Source organism: Quercus suber, unplaced genomic scaffold, assembly GCF_002906115.3.
Source record: "Quercus suber isolate HL8 unplaced genomic scaffold, Cork oak 2.0 scaffold_58, whole genome shotgun sequence".
Lineage (NCBI taxonomy): Eukaryota > Viridiplantae > Streptophyta > Magnoliopsida > Fagales > Fagaceae > Quercus > Quercus suber.
Window position 1 is genome coordinate 620,485 of NW_027069523.1, and position 27,686 is coordinate 648,170.

At 36.8% G+C, this 27,686-nt stretch overlaps 3 protein-coding genes and 1 non-coding gene across 4 annotated transcripts; all 4 read left to right on the forward strand.

The window, feature by feature from the left end:
• Nucleotides 1–8,354: 8,354 nt before the first annotated feature.
• Nucleotides 8,355–9,614, forward strand: LOC112038260 (uncharacterized). The gene has a single exon (XM_024071059.2). It carries the CDS (start codon nucleotides 8,355–8,357, stop codon nucleotides 9,612–9,614), a length of 1,260 nt encoding a protein of 419 aa, XP_023926827.2.
• A 123-nt stretch (nucleotides 9,615–9,737) lies between these two features.
• Nucleotides 9,738–10,340, forward strand: LOC112038261 (uncharacterized). Its single transcript, XM_024071061.2, has one exon. The coding sequence runs from the start codon at nucleotides 9,738–9,740 to the stop codon at nucleotides 10,338–10,340; it is 603 nt and encodes a 200-aa protein (XP_023926829.2).
• Nucleotides 10,341–10,346: 6 nt separating this feature from the next.
• Nucleotides 10,347–11,081, forward strand: LOC112038262 (uncharacterized). The gene has a single exon (XM_024071062.2). It carries the CDS (start codon nucleotides 10,347–10,349, stop codon nucleotides 11,079–11,081), a length of 735 nt encoding a protein of 244 aa, XP_023926830.2.
• A 3,870-nt stretch (nucleotides 11,082–14,951) lies between these two features.
• LOC112038265 (uncharacterized) lies at nucleotides 14,952–16,619 on the forward strand. Its single transcript, XR_010628620.1, has 2 exons — nucleotides 14,952–15,016; nucleotides 16,438–16,619. It is a non-coding gene; the product is annotated as an uncharacterized LOC112038265 (transcript).
• The last annotated feature ends 11,067 nt before the right edge of the window (nucleotides 16,620–27,686 follow it).

Below are 27,686 nucleotides of genomic sequence, written 5' to 3' on the forward strand. Positions count from 1 at the left end.
AACAAGTCGCGGAATTTATACTTTTCAAGCCCAGGTTTCCATATATCACAGAATTGGTAGTCTTTTGCCAACAAATGATAGGCCGCGTTATTTACAATTATACATCTATGACACGGACAATGAAATTGAGCATAGACTGAGTGAATCACAAGACCTTCGTGCACATATTGTCCAACGTGTAAAAACTATTTTAGACCGAGAAAATCCATTTGTTAAGGAGTTTCGTCAACTAGCTCAGAGGGGAGATTTACATCAATGTAAACTCATAATCAAAGAACAACATCCAAATCAACCTCAATATTGTCTTCCCACAGCTTCTCAAGTGGCAGCTTTTGTTGTAGGAGGTGATGAAGCCGGACAGTAATATGGAAGGAATATATTGGTAGAAACGATATCTGGACAGCCTATTACTATTCCAGATGTAGCTGGATATTATGATCCACTACAATATCCATTGCTATTTCCGTTTGGAACGTATGGATGGGATATTAATACCACCTGTGCAAATAATAATACGGTCACATGTCGTGAATTTTATGCATACCGGTTTCAGGTTTATACTTTTTAACTCTTTTGCTCTAATTACTTAACATGTATCTAACTACAATATGCAAATAATATTTTGTTTCTCTTCAATTTCTATTGTGAAAGATTCGCCCAGGACCTATGTCAACGCTCTTACATGGAGGGCATCTTTTGCAACAATATGGTGTCGATATGCATGTGAAGATAGAATCGCATAAGCTTAGGTGGATACGACAAAATCAAGAAGCTCTTTGGGCAGAACAATACCAAGGCCTTCAAGATGCTTTCCAAGCAGGAGAAAATTATGCTGGTAATGTACATTTATGTTGTGCCATTTAATTTTATGCCAAATTTATTTTTTTACCAATGAATGCAGATTTCATCCTAATAGTACTTGAACGGTTTTTAGACCCTTTAACCCAACCAGATTAGCCTAGTTAATTAGCTAAGTGATTAACTTAGTCAAATTATGTAAATCTAGGTTATCACAATCAAACAATCATATCAAAAATATAAAACAACGGAAAAGTAAATGACACAATGATATGATGACCCAGGAAACTACACGGAAAAAACTTGGGGAGGATTTGACCTAACTATCCTCAAGGTAAACTTGAATCCACTATATGAAAGAATCAAAGTTCATACAAAGGGATTTACAAGCGCCCACGCTCGACTTCCTAATACTACCCACCAGTAGAACTTACAGACACGACCACGTGCAAGCTCTGAATCCACGGACTCTTTCTTTCTTGGATTCTCCACAAGATACAAGCACCTCTGCTTGTTTTTCTTTAAGCTCCAATGGCAGCAACTGAGTTGATCATCAAGAAATTGAAGTAATCTCTACCTTAAAAACCCTAAGTTTATGTGAAGGAAAGCTTCTCAAGGATCTCACAAGAGATTCACACAAACAGCAAAATATGAGCAACAATACAACCAGAGCAACTCTCAAAAACATGGCTAGGGTTTTGCCTTATATACCTAGGGCAAAAACATAAAACCCAAAACGTTTAATGAGATAGGGTTGAGTTAGAAATTCTGCAGAAAAACATTCTAACTGACTTTCGATCGATCGAGCCAGGCCGAAATGCACCAATGCATCTGCAGCCTCTTGATTCCAACTTTACATGAATTACACAACTTTAAGCAAGCCTAAACAAGACTAAACATATTGTTTTGATCATGGTTTGCCAACATTACACATTAGAGTTCTAAACATATCAAATCTTAAGTCTTTAGAACATAACAAACTCCTCCTTTGGCAATCTGTAACAAAACACAAATTAATAGCTCAAAGTTTACAAATAAAAACCCTTTACAAAAATAATGCTTATAAACACAAATTCAATCCTAACTACTATCCATCAGTTGCAAATGTAGACAGCAGCTTAATTGAATCAACCTGTATATTCCTGAAACACTCAACAAATGCATAAACGCATGTGTGACAGAAAAACAGTAAATCAACAGATATGTAAACTAACTCTCCCCTTAAGTTAGATACAACACAAATAAAACATTCTTGTATGTTTCACACAACACATAATAAAGACATATATCAATGAATAACTCATAAATATAAATCAATAAGCAGTGAACACAAGCAACAAGAAACATGTATATCAAAATAAATGTAACTCCCCCTATCATGAATAGCCAAAAAAAAAAATGATATACAAAGTGAAGCACCTAGATACAACCTAATATTTCCACTAGCTCCACAAAACAAAAGAAATACTCCTCCTAACTACAAAAACTCCTCTACAGTGTCAAAACTCTACTCCTCCTTTTTGTGACGGAATGCCAAAGGACAATCACATGCCATCATCAAAAGGAGGTAGTGAGGGTGAACGAAGATGCGCTAAGTCAGCCTATAAGGCACAGATCTCATTAAGCAAGTCCACCAAAATCTGACTATAAGCCACTTGAACGGTCATGATAGTCTCTAAGGTACGACATCTATCAAAGTCATCCGAAGGAGATGGAGGAACATCAGCAGCAGTAGTATCACCAACAGGACCAGGAACATCCTCACCAGTAGGACCTGTAGAAGAAGAAAGAGGAGGTGCGGTACCAGAAGGCTCAGACCTAGGGTGTTTAGACCCAGCTTGAAGATGAGCAGCCCTCTGTCTAAGAAAAGACGCACCTATGGGAGCAATAACATGTATGGGCTCAGAAGAAGGGAAACCATCTAGACCAAGATATAACAAAATACTATGAATAAAAATAGGATGGACAAGAGCATGAGAGGAAGATGAACTCCTATAAACTTCGTTCAAACAACAAAGAAACAAGTGAGGAAAACTAATAGGAGCATCAGTAACAAGAGCGTACAAAAAGACACACCGCTCGAGAGGAATGGTGTGAAGATGAGAAATAGGCCAGATAGAATGACATGCTATCCTAAAAAAGAGATAATGCAACTCAGATAGCTCAGCAGTGGTGATCCGAGGATCAGAACCCCACTAGATAGAAGACCCAATGATATATGATATGACATCACTCAAAAGAGGAGACACATCATAAGGGTAGACAGGGTGCTGGACCAAAGGTATCCCTAGAGCATCAGCCACTACTGTAGGAGTAATGGTGTACTCTACACATCGTATCCAACTCTTTACCAAAGTGTTGGAATTATAGATGTGAATAGAGATGTTCGAAAAAAACTCTCTAATCAGGGTAGCTGGAGGAGGAGGATCTGAAATATCCAACAAAGGTAACCAGCCCCGACGCTCAAAATTTGCCCTAATGGCAGGATCAAGCTCATCTAACACAACAAAACGCTCAACCCATATCTTACGTCTAAGGTTTAGGGTAACAAAAATCTCTTGGTTTTTCTCACTCGGAAACTTCTCACGATCAAAAGAAGGTGGGGGAGGAGAAGGTGAGGGAACCGACCTACGAGCTCTAGTCTTCCTAGGCATGATGCTAAGGAAAGGACAAAGACACAAGAAGAACCAAAAGAACAAAATAAAGCACAAACCAAGGGTAGACTGTAAGTTAGCACAAAAAAAAAATAGAAAAAAAATCTATATGATGCATGAACAAATATAATGTCATGATGCATGTTCTAATGCAGTAAACTAAGTTCAAATTAAGTTCAATTTCACACAATTGGCTTGAGCACAGAGTTTCTAAAAGAAAAAAACCCCAAAATTGAAAACCACTTGTTAAAATTTTGAAAACATTTGACTAATTGATCATCACACAAGCTAGAAAACATAATATAATGATCAATGACATCAAATCAACAAGCCAATTGCATCAATTGAACCCAATTTAAACAAATCCCCAATTCGGATCAATTTCAAGCCTTAGAATTTTCAATGTTTCACAAATCACAAAATTGACCAAATTAAACCTTCAATATCATGTTTATATCAAGTCCCAAAAAAAACCCAATGATCAATTTCACTTAAAAAGGCTTGAATCATGAAAATCCCCAAAAAGAATAGGTCCCAAAATTTGAAGAATAAATGCATGAAAAATGCATGAAACTTGAAAATAAAAGAAAAATGAGGGGTAAAATGGACTTACCAGCCTTAGAGGACAAAAACCTTGCAAAATATCTGGAGGAAAACGACAAAAAAATTATTGAGTGAGCTTGTCGAGTCGAAAAGAGAGAAAAGGTTTTGAAACTTTTTGAAAAAGTGATTTGAAAAAGTCAAGAACAGTGTTTTAAAAAACCTAATTCGCGATATTCGATTGATCGAAAATTACATTTGATCGATCGAATCAATCCGTGACTACCAAAAGGATTTTAAGAAATTTTCGATCGATTGAAAAACAGAATGGATCGATCGAAACAGGTAGAGGCTCACAAAATTTTTTTTTTTTTTTTAAAACACAGTTTTGAAAAACAACAACCACATTTTGGGCACAACTTCTCAAAGCATTAAAATTGATGAACAAAATGCATGAGTATGAGATGAAATGCTTTTTCAAAAACCTAAGTTTTAAGCCCAGTTTTTCAAAGAAAAATTCAGCCATACTCCCTTTAAATTCTCAAGCAAAAAAAAAAAAAAAAAGTTTTGCATATTACTCAAGGTATTTTCAAACTTGGTTGGTCAGACCAAAAATACACACAATAACATGTACAGTGTTTAGCAAAGAGTAACTTGTGTAGTGTGTGCAACTAGTAAAAACTTGAGATACATGTGAGGTGATATGTGAATAGCAATTAATCATAGAGTCTACAAAATCCATCACATAGAATTCAAAAGAAACTACCACCTAAAGAGTTACATCATATAACTCTCACATCTCCTAGAACATAAGTTTGCAATCATGTAAGTTTCTTGAATTTTGCCTCATAATGTACACACAGATTTTAGTTATGTGATTTGGCATCAAACCTAATAGTACACACCAGTTTTAATTATGTGATTTGGCATCAAGCCTAATAGTACACACCAATTTTAAGCATTAAGCAATTAAACCGAGGCTACATCTTATGTTCTTTTTGTGCATATGCTACACTTTCTCGAGCACAGAATCTTACGATATGCACTAAGGTGTTCATGATTAGCTAGTGAATAGTGGTAAGATGGTTATTTATACTTTTCTCAAAAAGATCAAGTCTGACAATCAAATGACATGTGACTTCAAGATTAAGACAAAGTGATCAAAAACCATAAACATCTTTCCCACACAACATGCACTACAAAGTTTCAACTAGTCAAGTGCAATAAATAAGCTCATCAAAACTAAATAAGGTACACAAGACATGTTATGTGTAAATAAATTGACCAACCTTGTTTTCAAAAACTAAGAAAAATAATGTCAAACACAATTTGCTTTCCCTTTTTTTTTTTTATTTAAAAAAAAATCCTAGAATGAAATACATGAATGTTATGCAATGCAAATTCTAGAAACAAAACAGCACAAAAACCAAGAAAAAAATGGTCACAAAAGAGTAGAGCAATGAAGCATAAGAACCATGTCAGAAAGACTCAATTAGATCGAGTCTTTTGCATCCAAAACCTTTTAGATGCACCACGAGCATTGGAGTTCCTATTCACGTTCAAGTGATTTCCAATTCTAGGATTGGAATAAAGGTTTAACGTCTTTTCCAATTCACCAATGAGTGCCATAGGATCTTGTGCTTGAGGCACAGACACTTTTGGTTTGTTTGCTTTCTTAGCAGCTTGAAGCTTGTAACAGTTAAGACGAATGTGTCCAGACTTTCCACAAAAATGACAAACTCAAGTAGGTTTACCATGCATCTTGTCCTTAGAAAAGGTAGACTCTTTAGGTTTAGACTTTCCCAGATCAACCTACTCTTCCTAGGATGTGAGACTTCTGTAGGTTTGACAACCTCACTCACAGAGAGTTTGACAGTTTCACTCACAACTTCGCTCACGGAAGATTTAGAAGAAGATGAAGGAACAAAGTTCGTGAAATTTGGTGCAGACACAAAGATGCTTTTAACATAACCTAAACTAGATTTGTCAGAATGATACTTTTGAACATTCAACATTTGGTCAAGTTTAGAACTACCAAATCTAGCAACAGTTAAATCATATTCCAAAGTTTTAACTTTATCAAGTAAGAGTATATTCTCAAATTTCACATGGTTCAAAAGATCATTAGTATCAAATAATTTAACAAGCAAATTCTTCTTATCAAGTTCAAGAGATTCAATTTTCTTCAGGCCAAGTTTAACATTCATAGCATCCTTTGCAGCAACTTTGCAAAGTTTATTATAGGCCTCTTGAAGATCTTCATCCTCAGAGAGTTCCCCATCAGAAGGGTTCTCTTCAACAGACACGTTTTCATTGACTACAGCAGTAGCAGTGAAAGCAATGCAGTTTCCATCCTCATCACATCCAGACTCATCATCAAAAACCTCATTATCACTAAGGGTTACAATCATAACTTTATCCTTAGACCTCAAGAATGTAGGACATTCAAATTTAACATGACCATACCCTTGACATCCAAAACATAGAGAACCCAAAGAATTATTGAAAGATTGACTTACTTTTTCTCTAGGTTTTTCAAAGTTATTAATCTTAGTGGGATCATTTTTCCTAAAGTTTCTAGGTTCAGCAGTGTTTGTACCTCTTGCCTTTCTATTACTATTCCTAAGAAAATTTCTAAAATTTTTGGCAAAGTAAGCAATCTCTATAGCAGAGAACTCGTCATCAAATCCACCAACCTCAACATCATCAACTGACTTAAGAGCCATTGACTTGAATTTGCTAGCTTTAGGTAGGTCTAACTCATAGGACTGAAGAGATCCTACAAGCTCATCAATAGGGATGGAGTCCATATCCTTACTCTCAGTAATGGCAGTCACTTTGGATCTAAAGTCCTCAGTCAATGATCTAAGAATCTTCCTAATAATTTTAGGTTGATCATAGATTTCACCCAGATTAAAAGCAGAATTAAAAATATCATTCAGTTTAGTATAGAATTCATCAAAAGATTCGTCATCAGACATCCTAATGCTTTCAAATCTAGAAGTTAATTGCTGCAATTTATTAATTTTAACTGCCTTTGTGCCTTCATACACAGTCTAGAGGATTTTCTAAGCAGTATGAGCAACCTCAACATTAGAGATTCTCTTAAATTCCTCCATAAAAACAGCATTAAAGATGACACTCATAGTTTTACTATTGAACCCAGCTGCTTCTTTTTGAGAAGTTTGCCACTCATAGGAGTAGTGGGCTTCTCCCATCCGTACTCAACGGAATTTCAAATCCTCTCATCAATAGATTTCAAGAATGCTTTCATCCTTATTTTTCAATAAGCATAGTTATTCTCATCAAAGTGAGGAGGAACAACAAGAGAGTGTCCATGTTCCATGATAACAGGGGTCAAAGATCAGCTCAGAGATCAAAAGATCTACAACAAGAGAACTACCTACTCTGATACCATTTGAACAGTTTTTAGACCACTGAACCCAACCAGATTAGCCTAGTTAATTAGCCAAGTGATTAACTTAGTCAAATTATGCAAATCTAGGTTATCACAATCAAACAATCATATAAAAAATATAAAACAGCAGAAAAGTAAATAACACAATAATATGATGACCCAGGAAACGACACGGTAAAAACCTGGGGAGGATTTGACCTAGCTATCCTCAAGGTAAACTTGAATCCACTATATGAAAGAATCGAAGTTCATACAAAAGGACTTACAAGCGCCCACGCTCGACTTCCTAATGCTACCCACTAGTAGAACTTACTGATACGACCACGTGCAAGCTTTGAATCCACGAACTCCTTCTTTCTTGGATTCTCTACAAGATACAAGCACCCTCGCTTATTTTTCTTTAAGCTCCAATAGCAGCAACTGAGTTAATCATCAAGATATTGAAGTAATCTCTACCTTGAAAACCCTAAGTTTATGTAAAGGAAAGCTCTTCAAGGATCTCACAAGAGATTCACACAAACAGCAAAATATGAGCAACAATACAACTAGAGCAACTCTCAAAAACATGGCTAGGGTTTTACCTTATATACCTAGGGTAAAAACATAAAACCTAAAACGTTTAATGAGATAGGGTTGAGTTGGAAATTCTACAGAAAAATATTTTGGCTAACTTTCGATCGATCGAGCCAGGCCAAAATGCACCAATGCATCTGCAGCCTCTCGATTCCAACTTTACATGAATTACACAACTTTGAGCAAGCCTAAACAAGACTAAACATATTGTTTTGATCATGGTTTGCCAACATTACACATTAGAATTCTAAATACATCAAATCCTAAATCTTTAGAACCTAACAGTACTGATGTTAACTACACATCTAATAATAGGAAATGTGGGGCATAGGACCATTCTACCATCATCATTTGTGAGAAGTCCATGCGATATGGTTCAACGCTTTCAAGATGCTATGAATTTGGTTCAAAAGTTTGGAAAGCCAGATTTATTCATTACAATGACGTGCAATCTAGGGTGGGAGGAAATAAGAAATGAGCTTTTACTAGGACAAATTTCGCAAGATCGACCAGAGTTATTGGCAAGGATTTTTAAAGCAAAATTTGAAGAGTTTAAGGATGATATCATTAACAAAGGGGTTCTTGGAAGAGTTGTTGCTCATGTGCATGCCTTTGAATTTCAAAAAATGGGTTTACCACATGTCCACATGCTTCTAATTTTAGATGACAATGATAAATTACATGGCCCGGATGATTATGATCGCATTGTACGAGCTGAAATACCTTCTAAGGATGATGAGCCTCAATTGCACAGTGCAGTACTTAGACATATGATACATGGTCCTTATGGAACACAAAATCAAAGATCACCTTGCATGAAAAATGGGAAGTGTAAAAAATCCTACCCAAAGCCTTTCTCTCGGGAGACTTACCAAGGTAATGACTCATATCCTGTCTACAGAAGACATGACACAAATAACCCAGTGCCTTTGAACAATCAACGAAATTTGATGGATGACAATAGTTGGGTTATTCCGTATAATCCTTGGTTGCTTCTAAAATATTATTGTCACATTAATTTAGAGATATGTTCTAGCATAAAAAGTGTGAAGTACTTATACAAATATGTGTATAAGGGTCCTGATCGCGTATATGTTGAAGTGAGGCCAGAGCCAAATTATGATGAGGTACAACAATATGTTGATGTAAGATGGATATGTGCTCCAAAAGCATTTTGGAAGATATTCAATTTTTCAATGTATCAAATGTACCACTCTGTGGAACGGTTACAAATTCATTTACAAAACCAACATCAAGTGAGGTTTCGAAGGCAACAACCAATTGAAAATATTTCGGAACAAAACAAAAAAACAATGCTCACTGAATTTTTTACTATGAATACCATTGATGCAGAAGCAAGGCAATACCTATATAAAGAATTCCCTGAGCATTATTGTTGGAATAGGAATAGTAAAAGTTGGAGACGAAGAATATCTCATAAAAAGGTAACTGGCAGGATATATACTGTTTCACCATCAGAGGGAGAAAGATTTTATTTGCGTGTCATTTTGAACCATGTGAAAGGACCAACAGGATTTCAAGATTTGCTAACTGTGAATGGGATAACCTACCCAACTTTTAAGCAAGCAGCTGAACAGAGGGGTTTATTAGAGAATGATAATAGCATATGACAATGTATGCTTGAGGCAGCAAACATTAGAATGCCATCAGCTTTGAGAAGATTGTTTGCAACTATATTGGTATTCTGTGAACCAACTAGAGTATGAGATTTGTGGAATGAGTTCTACTTGCATATGGTTGATGATTATCCATCATCATCTATCACAACGGGTGTAGTTCGTACAAATAGGCTTCTAAATGATTTAAAACTATTACTATCACAACATGGCAAACGTATCACAGAATTTGATTTGTCGACAATAACTACAACATCTGATGAAAGTTCATCCATGCCTAGAATCATACAAGATGAGCTTACCATTCCTATGGATAATGAAGAATTGACATTAGTGGACAAGTTGAATAACGATAAAAAATTTGCTTATAACACAATAATGGAAGTCATTCAACGTAAACAAACAATGGCATTCTTTGTGGATGGTCCAGGAGGAACTGGAAAAACATCTTTGTATCGCGCATTACTAGCATTTTTAAGAAGTGATGGTCATATCGCAATTGCCACAGCAACATCTGGTATTGCAGCAACATTACTACCTGGTGGAAGAACAGCACATTCAAGATTTAAAATACCTTTAATTCCTGAAGCATCATCAACTTGCTCTATAAGTAAACAATCTGATTTGGCTGAACTCATTAGACGTGCGGTAGTGCTTATTTGGGACGAAGCTCCTATGGTGAATCGACGTGCACTTGAAGCATTAGATAGAACATTGTAGGATCTTATGGAAGTTAATTCACCTTTTGGTGGAAAGGTGCTAATACTGGGAGGAGATTTTTGTCAAGTACTTCCTGTTATTCCCAAAGGCACAAAGGTAGAGTTGTTAGATGCATGTATAGTCAACTCCCCATTATGGAGATATATCAAGATCTTACATTTAACTCAAAACATGAGATTTATTAACGATCAACAATTTTCAGAGTACATAAGGCGCATTGGTGATGGAATTGAACCATTTGCAATAGACGATCTAATTAAAGTTCCGTCTTCTATGGCAATACCATGGGAGGGTGATCATTCAATTGCTCAACTAATTGAACAAGTTTTTACAGATTTGCAAAATCATGCCTACAATGCAAGATACATGGTTGATAGGGCATTGTTAACACCAATTAATGAGGATGTGGATAAACTTAATGAGAAGATAATCACACAATTTCCAGGAGAAGAACAAAAGTTATATTCGTTTGATCAAGTTGAAGATGATACACAACATTTATATCAACAAGATTTCTTAAATTCTATATCTCCAAGAGGTTTACCACTACATATCCTAAGGCTGAAAAAAGGTGCTCCAATAATGCTATTGCGAAATATAGATTCAAAAGTGGGTTTATGTAACGGTACAAGATTACTATGTCGTGGGTGTTTTAATAATGTAATTGATGCAGAAATTTTGACTGGACAATATGCTGGAACACGTGTGTTTCTACCAAGAATTCCTTTGAAAACTACATAAAATGTGCATCTCCCATTTGTGATGATAAGGCGTCAATTTCCAATACGCTTTAGTTTTGCACTTACAATTAACAAAGCACAAGGTCAAACAATTCCCAATGTTGGCATATATCTTCCTGATCATGTTTTTAGCCACAGCCAATTGTATGCGTGGCCCTATCAAGAGGGGTATCTCAATCTACCACGAAACTATTAGTTCAGAAAGGAACAATACCTGGGGAGGAAAGAGTTCACACGAAGAATATTTTGTACAAAGAGATTTCGTTGCATTCATCCTAGGTATATTTCAAGATTTTAACGCCTACCAAATAAGTTGAATTTTTTCATTTTGGTTTCATATTTAATATTATGAATGAGTTTAATTGATAAAAGATGTGTATTGTCAATATGAAGGAAACACAATCCAACATCATATCATGCTTAAAAGCTAGGATGGGACAAAACTCACTTCACGATAGTGTATATCCGGTAAACAAGGTATTTCAAAAAAAAACATCCTAACTTCTCTATTTACCACACATTGTATTACATTATATGTTTATGTGGAATATGTGTATTTGACAATTTAAATTAATGTGACAATGGTGTTATTCTAACGTGGCTTCATTTGCCTCTTACAATTACACAACAGGTTTGTTGCAAATGTTGCTGTGAAACAATTGGTAGGCTCAATATAAGACGTTGAATCATAAACATTTGCTTTCATACCCTGACATATATATGGGTGGATGTAATTTTTTGTTGCTTTTTTTAATGAACAATCTTCTACAAATTCTAATTCTAATTATAGAAATGTTTCAAAAATTAATCTATTAACAATCACATTAGAAGCAACACAAAAAAAAAAATTAGATGATATTTATGGAATACTAGCCTCTGAGCACGCACTCACGCGCATGCTCAGAGGCTCTTCTATTGTTTGGGTAAGGATTAATTTAGAGCATTTATTATAATTTGGGATTACTATATTTTCCAATCACCAAATAAATAAATAGATAAACCTAAGGGTGTGATGAAAAATTATTTAACCGTGCATCACACCCCTAGGTTTTTTTTTTTTTTTTTTTTTTTTTTTTTTTTTTTTTTTTTACCCCTAGGTGTTTTTTTTTTTTTTTTTTTTGTGATTGGAAAATGTAGTAATCCCAAATTATAATAAATGCTCTAAATTAATCATTACCCAAATAATAGAAGAGCCTCTGAGCACGCGCGTGAGCGAGTCCAAATCTTCTATCCAACTCTTCCTGCTCTACTATATACTCCACAAATAAAAACATGCCACATGTATATCTAATTAATTAAATACTAAATTTATGTCTTCTATTATTTCAATTACCTAAATATGACGGGTTATTTATTTATTTATTTTAGGAAATTGAAATAATAGAAGGCATAAATTTAGCATTTAATAAATTAGATGGACATGTAACATGTTTTTATTTGTAGAGTATATAGTGGAGAAGGAAGAGTGAGATAAAAGATTTGACTCTACGTGAGCGCGTGCTAAGAGACTAGTATTTATTAAATGAGTACATGTGAGAGAGAATGGAGAAAAAGTGAAAGAATAAAAAAAGAAAAAAATGAGGTGAGCGTGAGAGAAAAAGAGAGTGGTAGTTATGTTAAGTCTTATCATTGGGTTTCATAGTTTTCTAAATATTTATAAAAGTACCAGTAATGTTATTTAAAAATAAAAAATCGGTAGAAAAAGCTTTTTAAATTCAGTGTTTAAACACCTTAAAATGAGAAATGTAACTCAAATACTCTTAAATGAAATCTCTTATCAAATGTGTTATTTTTTTAGACCCACAATTTTTAATGTTTAAATATTAAAAACTGTTGCTGAAATTACCCTACCAAACATGCCCTATTAACCATAAATTGCAACTTCAAACGGGTTGAACCGGTTTCAATTACAGTGACCACTGGTACTGGATAAGGAAGAATCCGATCCCTTCAAAAGTCATAAAAAGTCATAAAAAAAAAACCCATTTTAAAAATAAAGTACACATCGTACTCGCCAATCAAAAACCCCATTACCAAAACAAAAACTGACCCAGAATCCAACCAAAGATGACCACTGAGTTACCCTCATCCACACATTCTCACCCGTCCGATTCCTCTCTCACTCAATTACATCCGTCCATTCCCCACACCACCTTTTCAATGGATTCCTCTATAGTCTATCCCCCACCGGAATCCAAACCTTTCTTAATTTCAGTTTATTCCAAAACTTTTTTTTTGTTTTATTTTTTTTTGAGAAGAAGTTTATTCCAAAACTAAAATTACTCGCTCAAATACAAACGCCACCTCATCAAAACAAGGACGACCTCGTAATTAACTAACTTTAAAATTACGATAATGCCATTCCCGCGAGTGAGAAAAATTATAGTAGCGTGTGTGTAACGCTTAGTAGGTCGTGCTCGCTGATTCGGAGTCTCTTTTCTTTGTGCGTGCAGAGTTTTTTTTCCTATATGTATTGGCGGAGAGAGAGAGAGAACCCAAAAGCAAAACCCACAAAGGGATTCTGAGATTGACAGATTGAGAGAGAGAGAGTTCTGAGTGGTTTAAAAGAGAGTGAGAATTGTGAAGATGTCTGCAACAGTAGGAGGTGGCGGTACTGGTGTTGGTACAGGAGGACAAGAGGAAGACAAGAAGCCTATGGATCAGTCTGCACACATTAATCTCAAAGTCAAAGGCCAGGTTTTATATCTTTTTTTTTTTTTTTTGGGAATTAAATTTTTTCATCTGGGTGTTCATTGTTTTGGCTTAATTTTTCTGGGTTTGTGTCATCATGTTATGTTAGTGTTATTTTGTGGTGAAAAATGGTGTGTTGTCACTATGCTAAGTATGTTTCATGTATGTTTGAGCAAAATTTAAAAACCTTTGTATACACTTGGTGTTATGTGAAAAATATAGCTATATAGCCTATATTATATGGTGTTATGTGGTTCTAATATGGTGTGTTGGCAGTTGGTACTATAGGATTGTTTGCAATGATGTTGAACTATGTGAGGTATGTTAACACATGTTAGTTTAGATTTAGGAATATATGTGATTAATTTTTCGGAAAATATTACTTCACATTCATTATATTACACTCCATACCCACAGCGTCCATTATTACGGTCATGATGTACACACTCATGACGTGCACATTTATTATGCGAAACGAGTGATGTGTACAAATGATGTTCACTAACAAGTGTGGGAGAATCAATGCCCTAAAATTGGTGTAAATCATATATGATTGGTTTGGTACTTTTAGCTACTATAAAGAACACTCATTTACTTGGAAATAGCTGGATGTGGAATCAAATTGAAACTGTTTTGGTCTGATGGACAAAATTTAAATTACCAATTTGCAAAATGTTTCAAGAATTTTTATTAAGACTAGTGAATTTTAATGTTTGCATTGCTTATCTTTAGTCCTTGTATTAAATGAGGGCTAAAGGCTAAACAACCTTAGTTGAGCTGAATTTAGTGTTGGATTGCTCTACCATATTGGTTGGTTGGATTCTTGGGACTCAAATTGTCACTTCTTGAACAAACAGTGATCTCTTCTTTCTTATTTTATCCATGGGTGCCTATGTGCACATTCCATTGTATACTTTTCAATATAAATTTCTAGTTTATATTAACTGTGGGATTAGTATCCTTCATGCCATATCACTTTTAATTTTGCTTTTGTTAGAGTTGCCTTTTTTAGCTTTTTAATAAAACTTCCTGTTTGCATCAACAAAGTGTGCTGCCTCCTTTTCCAGTTTCGTCCCTTTTTTAATCTCTGTGGGTCTTGTTTGATTGTAGGATGGCAATGAGGTGTTCTTTTAGATCAAACAAGCACCCAGCTCGGAAACTCATGACTGATATGTGATCCGAGTTCAACTCATTGCATACTTGTTTGATGGGCGAAGACTCCGGGGAGAACAGACCCCAGATGAGGTAGAATTTAATTATTTCCAAAATTTTTGCATACTTGCAAATTTTAGTCAATAGTATTCTTGAAGGAGTGATGATTCCATTCCACCAAATGATCCACATCAAACATCCTGGGACCAAATTCCAGATATCTGAATTATGTTTCCCAACCCTTGCACCAACAAAATAATAAACTAGCTACGGAACTTGGCATGACCCAATGAATCCCAAAAAATTTGAAGCATATGCACCCAAAAGAATGAGCTGTAGGACAAAGGAGATGGTCCACAGTTTCCATAGTCTTTGATGATGCCGAAAATCTCACCAGTGAGTTACACGACGCGTGTACGCTCAAAAACAACACCTGCACAATAAAATAGAAAAGGACCTCGCAGAGAGCACCGGTGTGGTGCCGGCCAAATACCCTCCGAAGGTCAAGTTAGAACTTCTTTCAACTCTAGAGTGCTAGAGAGGGGTTAATTATGCGTACCTCGACCTATGAGGGTATTGGGGCTTTTATAGTAGTAAAGGGTGGACCTTTCTTTCTTGGAGTAGAAGTCTTTTCCTTATAGGAATCCTTATGCGCGTGGATTGCGGAATCCTTTCCTTATAGGACTCTGATTCTGGGCGTGAAATACAAGCAATCTCCCTAAATCCCATGCGTGGTGACCAAGTCATGGTCTGCGTGGAGTCGTCAGCTTCTAAGCCGTCAGCCTGCACTTCCCTTCAGCTTAGTGTCAGCTTCACACTTCGTTCAGCCCGTCGGTTTTGTCTTGGTTTTAGTCAGTATGCATTTTATTGTTTAGTTTACGTCACAACTTGACCCGTCAGCCAGAGCAGAAGCTGACGGGTTAAGCTCATGGTGCCAGTCATAATTCTTCCATATCAGTCTTACTTGCAAATTTTAGTCTTACTTTTTTATTTCAAGGAAATATTATTGGAAGGTGTTGAATTTATAGCAATCACATTGTACAGTTTTTTATCTTCATAATTGGTTTTCAACTGTTGGAAGTATATTGAATTCTGTTATAACATGGCCTGACTGCATTATTCTTTTGTTTTTCTGGTTGAGGCATTTCATGACAATTATGGATTAGTATTTTGAGTTGATTCAGTCTGATTGCATTTGGCAACAGCAAAATAAAAATAAATAAATAAATAAATAAAAAAGTGCTTTTTGGGATTTTGTGATCTTATTGTGGCAGGCCCCACACCAAAAAAAATAAAAAATAAAAAACATTTTCGCCAACTTTCTCTAGAGTACTTCAACGAATAACCAATTAACAAAATGCATCCAAATGTACTCATTCGAAGTGTTCTAGAGATTTATGGTCATGCCGGTGATTTTATTTGAGAATTCCAATTTTTTTTTTTTTTTGCCTCCTACTCATTGTTTTGGGGTTTTCTCTCTTTGTTTTATGCATGTAACTTTGTCATGGGATTAGCTTGAGATGGAGGATGGTGATGAGATTGACGCAATGCTTCACCAAACTGGAGGCCGGAACAGGTGCCCTTAACTTCAAACAACATGGCAGATGTGAAGTACAAAATTTCTTATTTTGCTTTGTCAATCAAAATATTACTGTAACTAGAAATGGATCTAATGAGATGGAAATGTTGAAGTTGAGGTCATGTGTACCGATGATACTTTCTACTTTTTAGTGTGACATTTAATGCGTGGTTATTGCCTAAAAAAAAAAAAAAAGTGCTTTTTGGGATTTTGTGATCTTATTATGGCAGGCCCCACACCAAAAAAAATAAAAAATAAAAAACATTTTCACCAACTTTCTCTAGAGTACTTCAACGAATAACCAATTAACAAAATGCATCCAAATGTACTCATTCGAAGTGTTCTAGAGATTTATGGTCATGCCGATGATTTTATTTGAGAATTCCAAATTTTTTTTTTTTTTGCCTCCTACTCATTGTTTTGGTGTTTTCTCTCTTTGTTTTATGCATGTAACTTTGTCATGGGATTAGCTTGAGATGGAGGATGGTGATGAGATTGACGCAATGCTTCACCAAACTGGAGGCCGGAACAGGTGCCCTTAACTTCAAACAACATGGCAGATGTGAAGTACAAAATTTCTTATTTTGCTTTGTCAATCAAAATATTACTGTAACTAGAAATGGATCTAATGAGATGGAAATGTTGAAGTTGAGGTCATGTGTACCGATGATACTTTCTACTTTTTAGTGTGACATTTAATGCGTGGTTATTGCCTTCGGACTCTAACTGCCGCTAGCAGTTTTGGAGTTGGAGTGTCGATGGAAGTGTGTGTGTGTTTCCATAAATAAAAAAATTGCCTTCAGATGCTACATTATGTTCTATATTTAGTACGTTGATATTAATTCTCCAATGTCTTATCTCGCTCTCTTTCTATTTTTGGATTTATCACATCAAATTATTGATATTTGTTAAGTGTCAAGGTTTTTTTTTCCAAGTTACACTCTTGTTTAAGGTGTTAGTAAGGTCAGGTTCTCAAATTGCAATGGACCTGATAGCACGATCAAGCAATCGAGAATTTGAGATCATAAGTTTCAGTATAATAAACATTTGTTACTTAAAATTGTGTTTCTGTCAATTATTTATTTGTTAGCACAATTTTTTTTTTCTTTTTCATTTCCAATGTGTTTTGCGATTCGGAAATGAAAACATTTTGATATTGAAAGAGTTTTTGAAAGGGGGGACTATCGTCACTATCTTTTGTAATCTGCTTTGGCAGTTGATATTTGGTTGGTATTGGTGTTCTATATATATATTTTTTTATTAATACCTGAATATAATTTTATTAAGGGCCCATTTGTTTTCCAATCTCAAATTCACATTTTTACATTTTAAACATCTTTACACACACTTTTTTACTTACACGTATTTTAAAAATCTACAAAAATCTCGTCTCAAACTACTCTATCAAACACCCCCCTAAATCACCTGAGGATATATCATTATCAAAAGCAATGCCTTTTACTGAGGAAATGCTCATAGCCTAAACATGATCAAAGTTGTTTAGTTCTGCTAGACAAATTTCGAACTACAAATTTCGAATTGTGTTTAGTTGAGCATCATTTTAGTAATGAATTTTTCACTATATTGGTTGGTTGGATTCTTAGACCAAAAATTAACTCTTCTTGATCAACCCATGTGTAGACGGCTAAATTTCGAGATTGAACCATGTAAAGGTTGGGTTCAAGCTGATTATGAAGCAATGGTGGTTGCCATTGCTAAGTATTGGGAATGATTAGGCTATAGTGAGAAATGGTTGTGAGAAGGAGGATCTAAAAATTTGAAAGAAACAGATCTTCATTTCATGACTCAGTGTGTTTTTTTTTTTATGAGCGTCAATTAATCCAAACCTTCTATTTATAGCAAAGAGACGAAAAACAATAGACGGGTATGTTAGATGAGAATGGTGGATGGGAATTTTCGATGGGAATGGTAGATGAGAATGTTTGGCACCGAATGGAAATAGTAGGTGGGAAACTGGTAGGCGCCGAACAGGAATAATAGGTTGAATTGGTAACTCAATGTAATTTCAAGTTTAGAATACACTTGTGAGAATTCATCTGTTGTGTTATGTTGATGATCTAGTGGTTAAAACAAAAAGGAGGGAAGACCTCGCAGATCTAAGATCTGTGTTTGACCGCCTAAGGAAGTATTAGTATAACCTTGAAGGAATCCAGACTACATGGATGAATCTCAAACTTTGATTTTAAGAGCTCAAGTTTGGAAACGCGAAAGTTAACAAAGGAAAAGGAGTTGAAGACACTTCTCAACATGGGCATTCCACCTCAATCGCCTCGTTATCTGTCCAACAACTGCAAGACATGATAACAAACACAATTCGAGCACATAATAGGGTTTCTTCCTCCAGTTCCCTTAACTTGGCAAATCTTTGTTGGTTTTTGAATGGTGATAGTGGAAACTAGTAGCAATACGTGGCGCTTTGTAATTGGCCATACTTTTTGGACTTAGTAGTATGATGTGTCAACTTGTGATAGGTTGAGAATTTTCCCTCTCTAGTCCTTGTTGTATGCATACAAAAAAGAAGTTGTTCTTTTAGATCAAACCAAGCACCCAGCTGCAGAAACTCATGACTGTATAATGTGATCCGAGTTCAATTCTATTGCATACTTGTTTGATGGGACACCGACTCTGAGGGATACTCTAGTCTTTGATTTTGGTTTCCAATCATTTCAAAAGCATCAGCATCTTCTACAAAAGATTATGAAATTTTAAAAGTGTGACTAAGTTCCTACTACCCCTTCGTTTCAACTTTCAAATACGAATTGTCAACCAGCGAAATGATTGAGAGTAATCCCTACTCCCCTTAGCAAGGGGGGGCTCGGGGGGTGGAGGGATAAAAAACTAGAATAAATTATGATCATGCATATTGTTGTTGAAGGGTTTAAGGCTTTAAGCCAACTCATCTTGATTAGGGCTCAAAATGATATAAGCTTTATTGAGCAGTGAATGTTCTAGCTTATCTTAACAATAAAAGTAAAATGTTCAAGTTTGGTTTGAACTCAAATCAAGCCTGCAAAAAATTGCTCAAACTCAATTTTGTCAAAAAGTCCAAAAGCTTGAGTTTGGTTTGGCTAATGTTCAAGCTTGGCTTGAACTAAAATCAGGCCTACAAAAAATTGCTCAAACTCAATCTTGTCAAAAAAATCCAAAAGCTTGAGTTTGGTTTGGCTTTGTTCAATTCATTAATTAAGTCGAAATCAGGCTTGATATCAAGCTCTCAAGTTCAAGGTCCAACATAATTACAATATCAAATACTTAAATCTTCAAAAAATCAAATAAACAAAAGTAACATATTGAATTAGAGATAAATTCCGATATTGACAGACTCTACCAAAAGCTTCTTTTGCATAGAATCCCAGCAAGGAGCCATTGCAATAGCTCTTTGCACTCCAAAGATGAGGAATGTATTGTTCACCAACAAATGAGGTGAGATTATAGAGATCTCGGGTAGATTAGATGAAATTTGTAGGCTTGAGATGAGTTATGTCACATGATGTGGCTAGTTAGAGTATGAACTACCATAATGTTTCATTAACCTATGTGAACTACCGTGATGCCCACATGGATAAAATTTTAGGGTGACTTTTGTAAATTTTTGTTATGTTATTACTTATTATATCATTAACGACTTCATCAATTCCAAATATTCACAAATACATAAAACATAGTTAAGAATAAGACTTACTTGAATCCATTTCGTTAGTTTTCACAAGTTCCACTCTTTGACTAATGAAACTTCTTTATAGGTGTTAACAATATAAAGTGAGAGAGAAAGACTGAATAGTCTATATATTAATGTGTATAAAGCAATGTACAAAAGAGAGCCTTATATAGGCTAGGTAAGTGTGCAGTACAAGTAATACGAGTACAGTACAAGTAATACGAGTGCAGTACAAGTAATATACTAGGCTAAGCCCAATGGGCTAATCTAGCCTAATCTATGCACTAACATCCCCCCTCAAACTCAAGGTGGCAAGGGGGAAGCCAACTGGAGTTTGGATATAAGATCTCGAAGATGACTAGGCGAGTGAGACTTGGTGAAGATATCAGCAAGCTGGTCAGCAGAGGAGATGGAGAACAACTTGAGATTGCCTTTCTTGAGATGCTGACAAGTGATGTGGCAGTCGATCTCAATGTGCTTGATGCGTTCGTGGAAGATATCATTATGAGCAATGTAGATAGCACTACGATTGTCACAATAAAGAGGAGTAGCAGTGAGCTGTGGAGCATCCATGTCAGCCAAGAGCCAGCGAAGCCAGACAAGCTCGCAGGTGGTGTCGACAAGGGCACGATACTCAGCCTCAGTACTGGAACGGGAAATAACATCCTGCTTCTTGCTACGCCACGAGATAAGAGAGGTACCCAACAGGAAACAGAAACATGTGATAGAGCATCGATCAGTCGGATCACCTGCCCAGTCCGCATTTGAATAAACATGAAGCTCGAGAGAAGACCGAGAGGAGTAGTGTAGACCATGATAAAGTGTGCCATTGACATATCAGAGAATCCGAAGAACAGCAGCATAGTGGACAGAACGAGGGGCATCCATAAACTTACTAACCATACTCACGGCATGTGAAATATCCGGACGCGTAATAGTGAGATAGATCAGACTACCAACCAACTGACGATAGCGAGTAGCATCGGATATAGGTTCACCATCCAAGGGTGTGAGCTTTGCATTGTATTCCAAAGGAGTGGAAACAATCTTGTTATCGATAATATCAGCTTTAGAGAGAAGATCAGAAGCATATTTAGTTTGGGAAAGATAGTATCCATCAGAGGATGAGGTAACCTCAAACCCAAGAAAATAGCTGAAAGTGCCCAAATCTTTCATCTCAAAATGCTGACTAAGGAAGTGCTGAAGAGTGCGGATACCTATAGAATCATCTCCAGTAATAATCATATCATCAACATAGAGAAGAATAAGAATGATACCAACAAAGGATCTTCGGACGAAGAGATCAGTGTCATGAGGATTCGAAGTGAAACCCTACTGAGCAACAATTGAGCTAAACTTTTCAAACCAAGCTCGAGGAGCCTGCTTGAGGCCATAAAGAGCACAGCGAAGGCGACAAACTTGACTGCCTGAGTGTGGATAGCCAGGGGGTGGTTGCATGTACACTTCTTCTTGAAGGTCTCCATTGAGGAAAGCATTCTTCACATCCATTTGATAAAGAGGCCAACAGCGAACAGCAGCCACAGCAATGAGACATCTGACAGATGTAAGGCGAGCAACAGGAGCAAATATTTCCTCATAGTCAATGTCATACTCCTGGGTAAAGCCCTTGGCAACTAAGCGAGCCTTGTATTGTTCAACAAATCCATCAGCCTTGGTCTTGATCTTGTAAACCCACCTACAACCTACTACAGACTGACCAGGAGGCAAATCAACCATATCCCAAGTGTGATTCTTACGAAGGGCATCTAGTTCATCATTCATAACTTGCTGCCAAAGAGGGTCAGTATGGGCCTTATGATAGGTGTGAGGTTCATAGAGGGTGGCAAGGGCAAAAGAGCAGTGATAATCAGAGAGATAAGGGGGAGGAATGCTTACCCGTCTGAAACGACGAAGTTCAGGACCATCAGGAGACTCAGGAGAGAGTGGTGCCACAAGATCCAAGACAGGCGGGTCATATGCTGGGGACAGAATCGGAGATGAGTTGTCTGGAGAGGCAGCCGATGTCAAAGAATCTTCTACAAGGGAGGAAAAGGTCAGTAAAAATGGGAGACTCAGAGGAAGAGGACGCAGGAAACTACTGAAGACTTGTGAAAGGACGATGTTCCCAAAACTCAACATGACGGGAGACACGAAAATGATGAGAAATGGGACTATAGCAGCGAAACCCCTTTTGAGATACACCATAACCCAGGAAACAATAGAGACGAGTATGAGGCTGGAGCTTTGTTCGTTCATGAGGAGGAAGAGAGACAAAACAAGCACAACCAAAAACCCGAAGAGAGGAGTAGTTGGGGGTTTGACCATAGAGAAGCTCAAATGGTGATTTGTTGTGTGTAGTTGGTGAAGGAATACGATTAATGGTGTATACAGCAGGGAGTGCAGCCTCACCCCAAAAGCGCTCAGGAAGAGAGGTAGAAATGAGAAGGGTGTGGACAACATCAAGAACGTGACGATGTTTTCATTCTACACGACTATTTTGTTGAGAGGTGTAAGGACAAGACCGCTGAGTAAGGGTATCATGATTGTCTAAAAATGATAGGAAAGATTTATCATTATATTCTTGAGCATTATCTGATCGAAAAACTTTGACGATGCGATTGAATTGTGTTTCAATCATTTTATGAAATGTTTGGTAAATAAACACAAATTCAGACCTATAGTGAAGCAAATAAATCCAAGTATATCGAGAAAAATCATCCACAAATATGACAAAATATCTAGATCTCCCTTCAGTGGGAATAGGTGCAAGACCCCAAATATTAGAATGGATAAGATCAAAAGGTGCATAAGAAAATGAGTCACTATTATTAAAGGGAAATTTTGTTTGTTTGCCAAAATTACAGGAAGTACAATCAAAATGTTAAAACTGAACTGAACCTAAATGACCTTGAGAAGCTAACAATTGAAGACGAGATAAGGATGGATTACCAAGACGAGCATGCCATAGATCAGGTGAGGAGGTGGCAGTGGTAGCAGCTACAGAAACAACTTATGAAGGAATCTTCAAGTTATGAACTTCAAACATTCGACCAACTTTACAGCCTGTCCCAAGCACTTGACCCATCCGGGGATCCTGCACATCCACACCATGATTAGTAAATAGAAGATCTACGCCTAATTCATAAAGTTGACCAACAGAAAGCAAATTAAGGGATAACTTTGGGATATGAAAAGTGTCACTAAGGGATAAACAAAGAGAAGAGATTGTTCCTTTATGACTAACAGGCATAGGAGTTCCATCAGCAGTGTAAATGGTGATTGGATATTCTAAGGGTGCCTTATCAGAAAATTGGGATTCATCAGGAGTCATATGGTTACAACATGCAGTATTAAAAAACCAAGGTTGTTTACCTGAGGTGATAGAAAGGGCAGTAAAAGTGCGGGATAAAACCTGTTGAACAACTACCTCAATATCAGCTGGAGTAAGCGAGGAAGCTAAAGATGGACCAGTAGGAACTAATGGATCTGAAGGACATACAGCAGCTGCCCGAGGAAGAGAAGCTTTATTCTGCTCTTGCACAAATTTCTGCAGTTTGCGACAAACTAAGAAGTCATGGCCTTTGGCACGGCAAAACTCGCAACGAGTACCTTGGAAGACTAAGAGGTGGGATGCCCAAAGTTTATTCGTGGAGGAGCAGTGAATGCAACAATAGGAGGCTGTGGAGATGGTGTAGCCAATACATGATCAGATGATAACATGTGATGAGTAGGCCGACGGTTCTCCTCAGAAATGAGCTCCTTGACTACAGCATCAAGAGAAGGAGTAGGAGACCGGCTAAGCAGAGAAGCCCTAGTAGGCCCAAAATCCTGACATAAACCCATCATGAAGTGCATAAATTTACGGCAATCCCGATATTTGACAAAGAGCTCAATGTCCTTAGAACACACTAGTGGAGGATCTGCAGCAGAGATTTCCCACATAGTAGAAGTCTGAGAATAAAAATCAGAATTAGATTGACCTGTCTCTTGGCGCATTTGGTAAAGTTTTGATTCAATGTGGAACTCTAGGCTTAAATCATTAGTACAATTATAGCGATCGGCCAGAAATTTCCAAGCAGCCTCAGCAGTCTCAAGATGAGGAAGAAGATTATGAATGGAGGAAATAGAGGTATTGATAAACCAAGACAAGATCTTACTCTGAATACTCTCCCATTCTTCTAAGCGTTCTTCATAATCATCTGTTGTAACAACAGTCTTGGAAGCATCTTCAGCAGCTGCGGCTTTGGACTTAGGGTTTGGTACTGGCTTAGGAATTGAACCAGTCACATATTTCCACAGTTTACGACCCTTGAGAAAGACAGTCATATTCAGAAACCATGCATGATAGCTTGTAGGACCATCCAACATAATGGTGATAGGACGTATGATATCCTGTTAATTTTGTTGAGCCATAATGAAGAAAATGATCAAAAATGGGATTTAGAGAGCTCAAATGCAGAAATGGAGCGCAAAATCAGAATCTACGCGAAAAACTGAGCAAGACAGGTCCTGTTGAAATATTTTGACTTTGGTCAAAGTCAACGGTCAATGGTTTGGTCAAAGTCAATGGCTCGGTCAACAGCTCTAGATGCTGACGTGTGCTGATGTAGCAGTGTGACATCACCCTAGGGCTGACATGGCAATACGCGAAACGGAGCAGGCGTGTGGATGCGCGTGTAAGTGCGTGAAGACTTGGTTATTGGCGCGTGAGGCGCGTGTGATTTGCTGACAGCGTGTGTAGGCGCGTGGCGGCGCGTGAAGCGCGTGCTCGAGTGGCAGAAACTTCAGCCGGCGCGTGTGAGGTGTTTTCTGGCCTTTCTTGGTTGGGTTTTGCTCGAGATTGGCTGTTCTGTCACTCTATGCCTTTGCTTTGGCAGTTGGATGAGCAGAACGTTGAGATCCGAGAGTTGCAGGGACTGTGGGTGTGACGGCGATGACTTGCTTCTGACAGTGACTACTGGATGAAGGCGAGGGCAGCAGAAGAACGCCGGAGATGTCCACAGGAACCAGAAAGTCAGAGGAATGACTCTGATACCATGTTAACAATATAAAGTGAGAGAGAAAGACTGAATAGTCTGTATATTAATGTGTATAAAGCAATGTACAAAAGAGAGCCTTATATAGGCTAGGTATGTGTGCAATACAAGTAATATGAGTGCAGTACAAGTAATATACTAGGCTAAGCCCAATAGGCTAATCTAGCCTAATCTATACACTAACAATAGGATAGGTTTCTCTCTCTTGATCTTCTTTGCTATACACGTCAAAATTAGTATTTGTAATGAGAAAAATAAATACTTTTTGCATGAGTAGAGAGAGAACCAATTTCTTGTACAACTTAATCTCCCCTTACCCATCAAAATAGGAGTCTTTTTTGTTTTTGTTTTTTGAGGATCAAAGTAGGAGTCATTTAATATACTGCTTTTTTTTTAATTGACCAATTAGATAAAGAGACTTAAGAATATCCAATTATATCTCTATGCAATTTCTATTCGGCAAGCCAAACACATTTGCATTCACATACCATAGAAAACCAATCAATTATTTCAAATAATTCTCAAAACCAACAATTCATATAATTTCTCTATCAAAGTTACAAACTACGGTGAGACGATATCGGGGGGGGGGGGGGGGGGTTGGGGAAGGGGGAGGAAGGACACAAAGACATCAATTAGTTCAATTAAGAACTAGTAAACTTGGTGACAGCCCTGGTTCCCTCAAAGACGACTTTGGAAATGAAAATTTCATTTGTGTTTTTTTAATATCTGATGTGGTTTTTTTAGTATTTTAATAGCTAATGTATTATAGTCAACATCAACAGCAGTTTATAAAATAACTTATGGCTCTAGCATTACTAAAAAAAAATGCTAATGGCATCACTTTTGTCACAACTTGTTCAAGTGACAAGATGTGAGTGGGTGAGAAAAAGTAGCAGGTCCATGTGATTCTACAACTCCACCATTTACAACTCGTTACATCACATGGGTAAGCTATGACAAAAGTTATGTAATTTGTTGTGGGTCCAGCATTGTTAACTTATAAATCACCACTTAATGAATAATTGCAAGAAATTCTCCCAAACTAGTTTAGAGAAAAACTTATTCCTATTTCAAATGCTATGAGAGTGAGATGTGAAAAATCCAACAAATTATTCCATTAGGGTGGTAATCGGTTCGGTTTGGTCGGTTTTTTTTTTATCCGGTCAACCGAAACCGAAATTTTCAATTTTTAAAAGTCTCAACCGAAACCAACCGAAATAGTTAAAAAACCATTGGTTTTAGTTTGTTTCAATTTCGGTTAGTTTTTCGGTTGATTTCGGTTCCTTATCATTTATTTTCTAAGAAAAAAAAAATAACAAACCCAGAATATAAAAAAGAGAGAAGAAATTGAAAAAGTAAACAACCAAGTACTTTTTCAAAACCCTAACTTTATTTGCACATAAAAATTGAAAAAATAGCATTGATTCAATATTAAACAAACCCAGAATATAAAAAAGAGAGAAGAAACTATGGAGAAATTAAAGAGAGAGAGAGGGTCATCGTGACTCCGTGAGAATGAAAAACTTAGCCGGCGTAGGGAGCCTGGCGGGTCGAGACTGGCGTAGGAAGGCCAGCATGTGGAGGTCGGTGTAGGAAGGCCAACGTGTGGAGGCGTGGAGCGGTGAGAGAAGAGGAGGGGCTAAGGGCTGAACTCTTTAAAAGATAGGAAAAATTTGAGAGAAAAAGTTAGGGAAGGGGGTGACTGAACTGAAGAAAAGAAAAGGGAAGAATAAAATAGGGGAGGGGTATTTCCGTATTTATCTCATGCTCTAGGGTTTAAAAAAAATTAAATAGCAAAAAAACACATGCCCCCACACGAAAGCTCGAACTTGGGATCAGCTAGCCAAACCACAAAGTAGCATACCACTAAGCCATTGATCAGTTATGTAATAGAGTTACATAAATATATATATATATATGGTCGGTTCGGTTCGGTTTCAGGTGAAAAAATCCAGCACCAAAACCGAAACTGAAAATTTCGGTTTTTAAAAAATGAAACCGAAACCAAACCGAAATTTGGCAACGGTTCAATCTGTTTCGGTCAGTTTGTTTGGTTCGTAGGTTTTTTGCACACCCCTATATTCCATGTTGATAGCAGGACTAATACATAAAATATGGTATGCACGGGTAGATTGATTCGATGATTGATATGCTGGCACTATGGATACATAACAACCAGGACTTGAGTCACTTGACTGCAATCTAACAATGATGCTAACCCAGAAACAGAAGGTTAGGAAATCAAACTGATGCAAGTGATTAAGCCATACTAGCAGCGCATTGTCTGAACTCTGAAGTCTATTACATTATCTTCTTTCTATTTTTTTGGTCACCAAAATTCAGGTAAAATAATTGATTTAGATACAGGATCAGCTCAGACATCTTAAATTTGATTCCTCCATATGGCGATGTCCATTGTTTGCCGATTAGAAAAAAAAAATTAATTAAAAAAAAAAAAAAACTAAC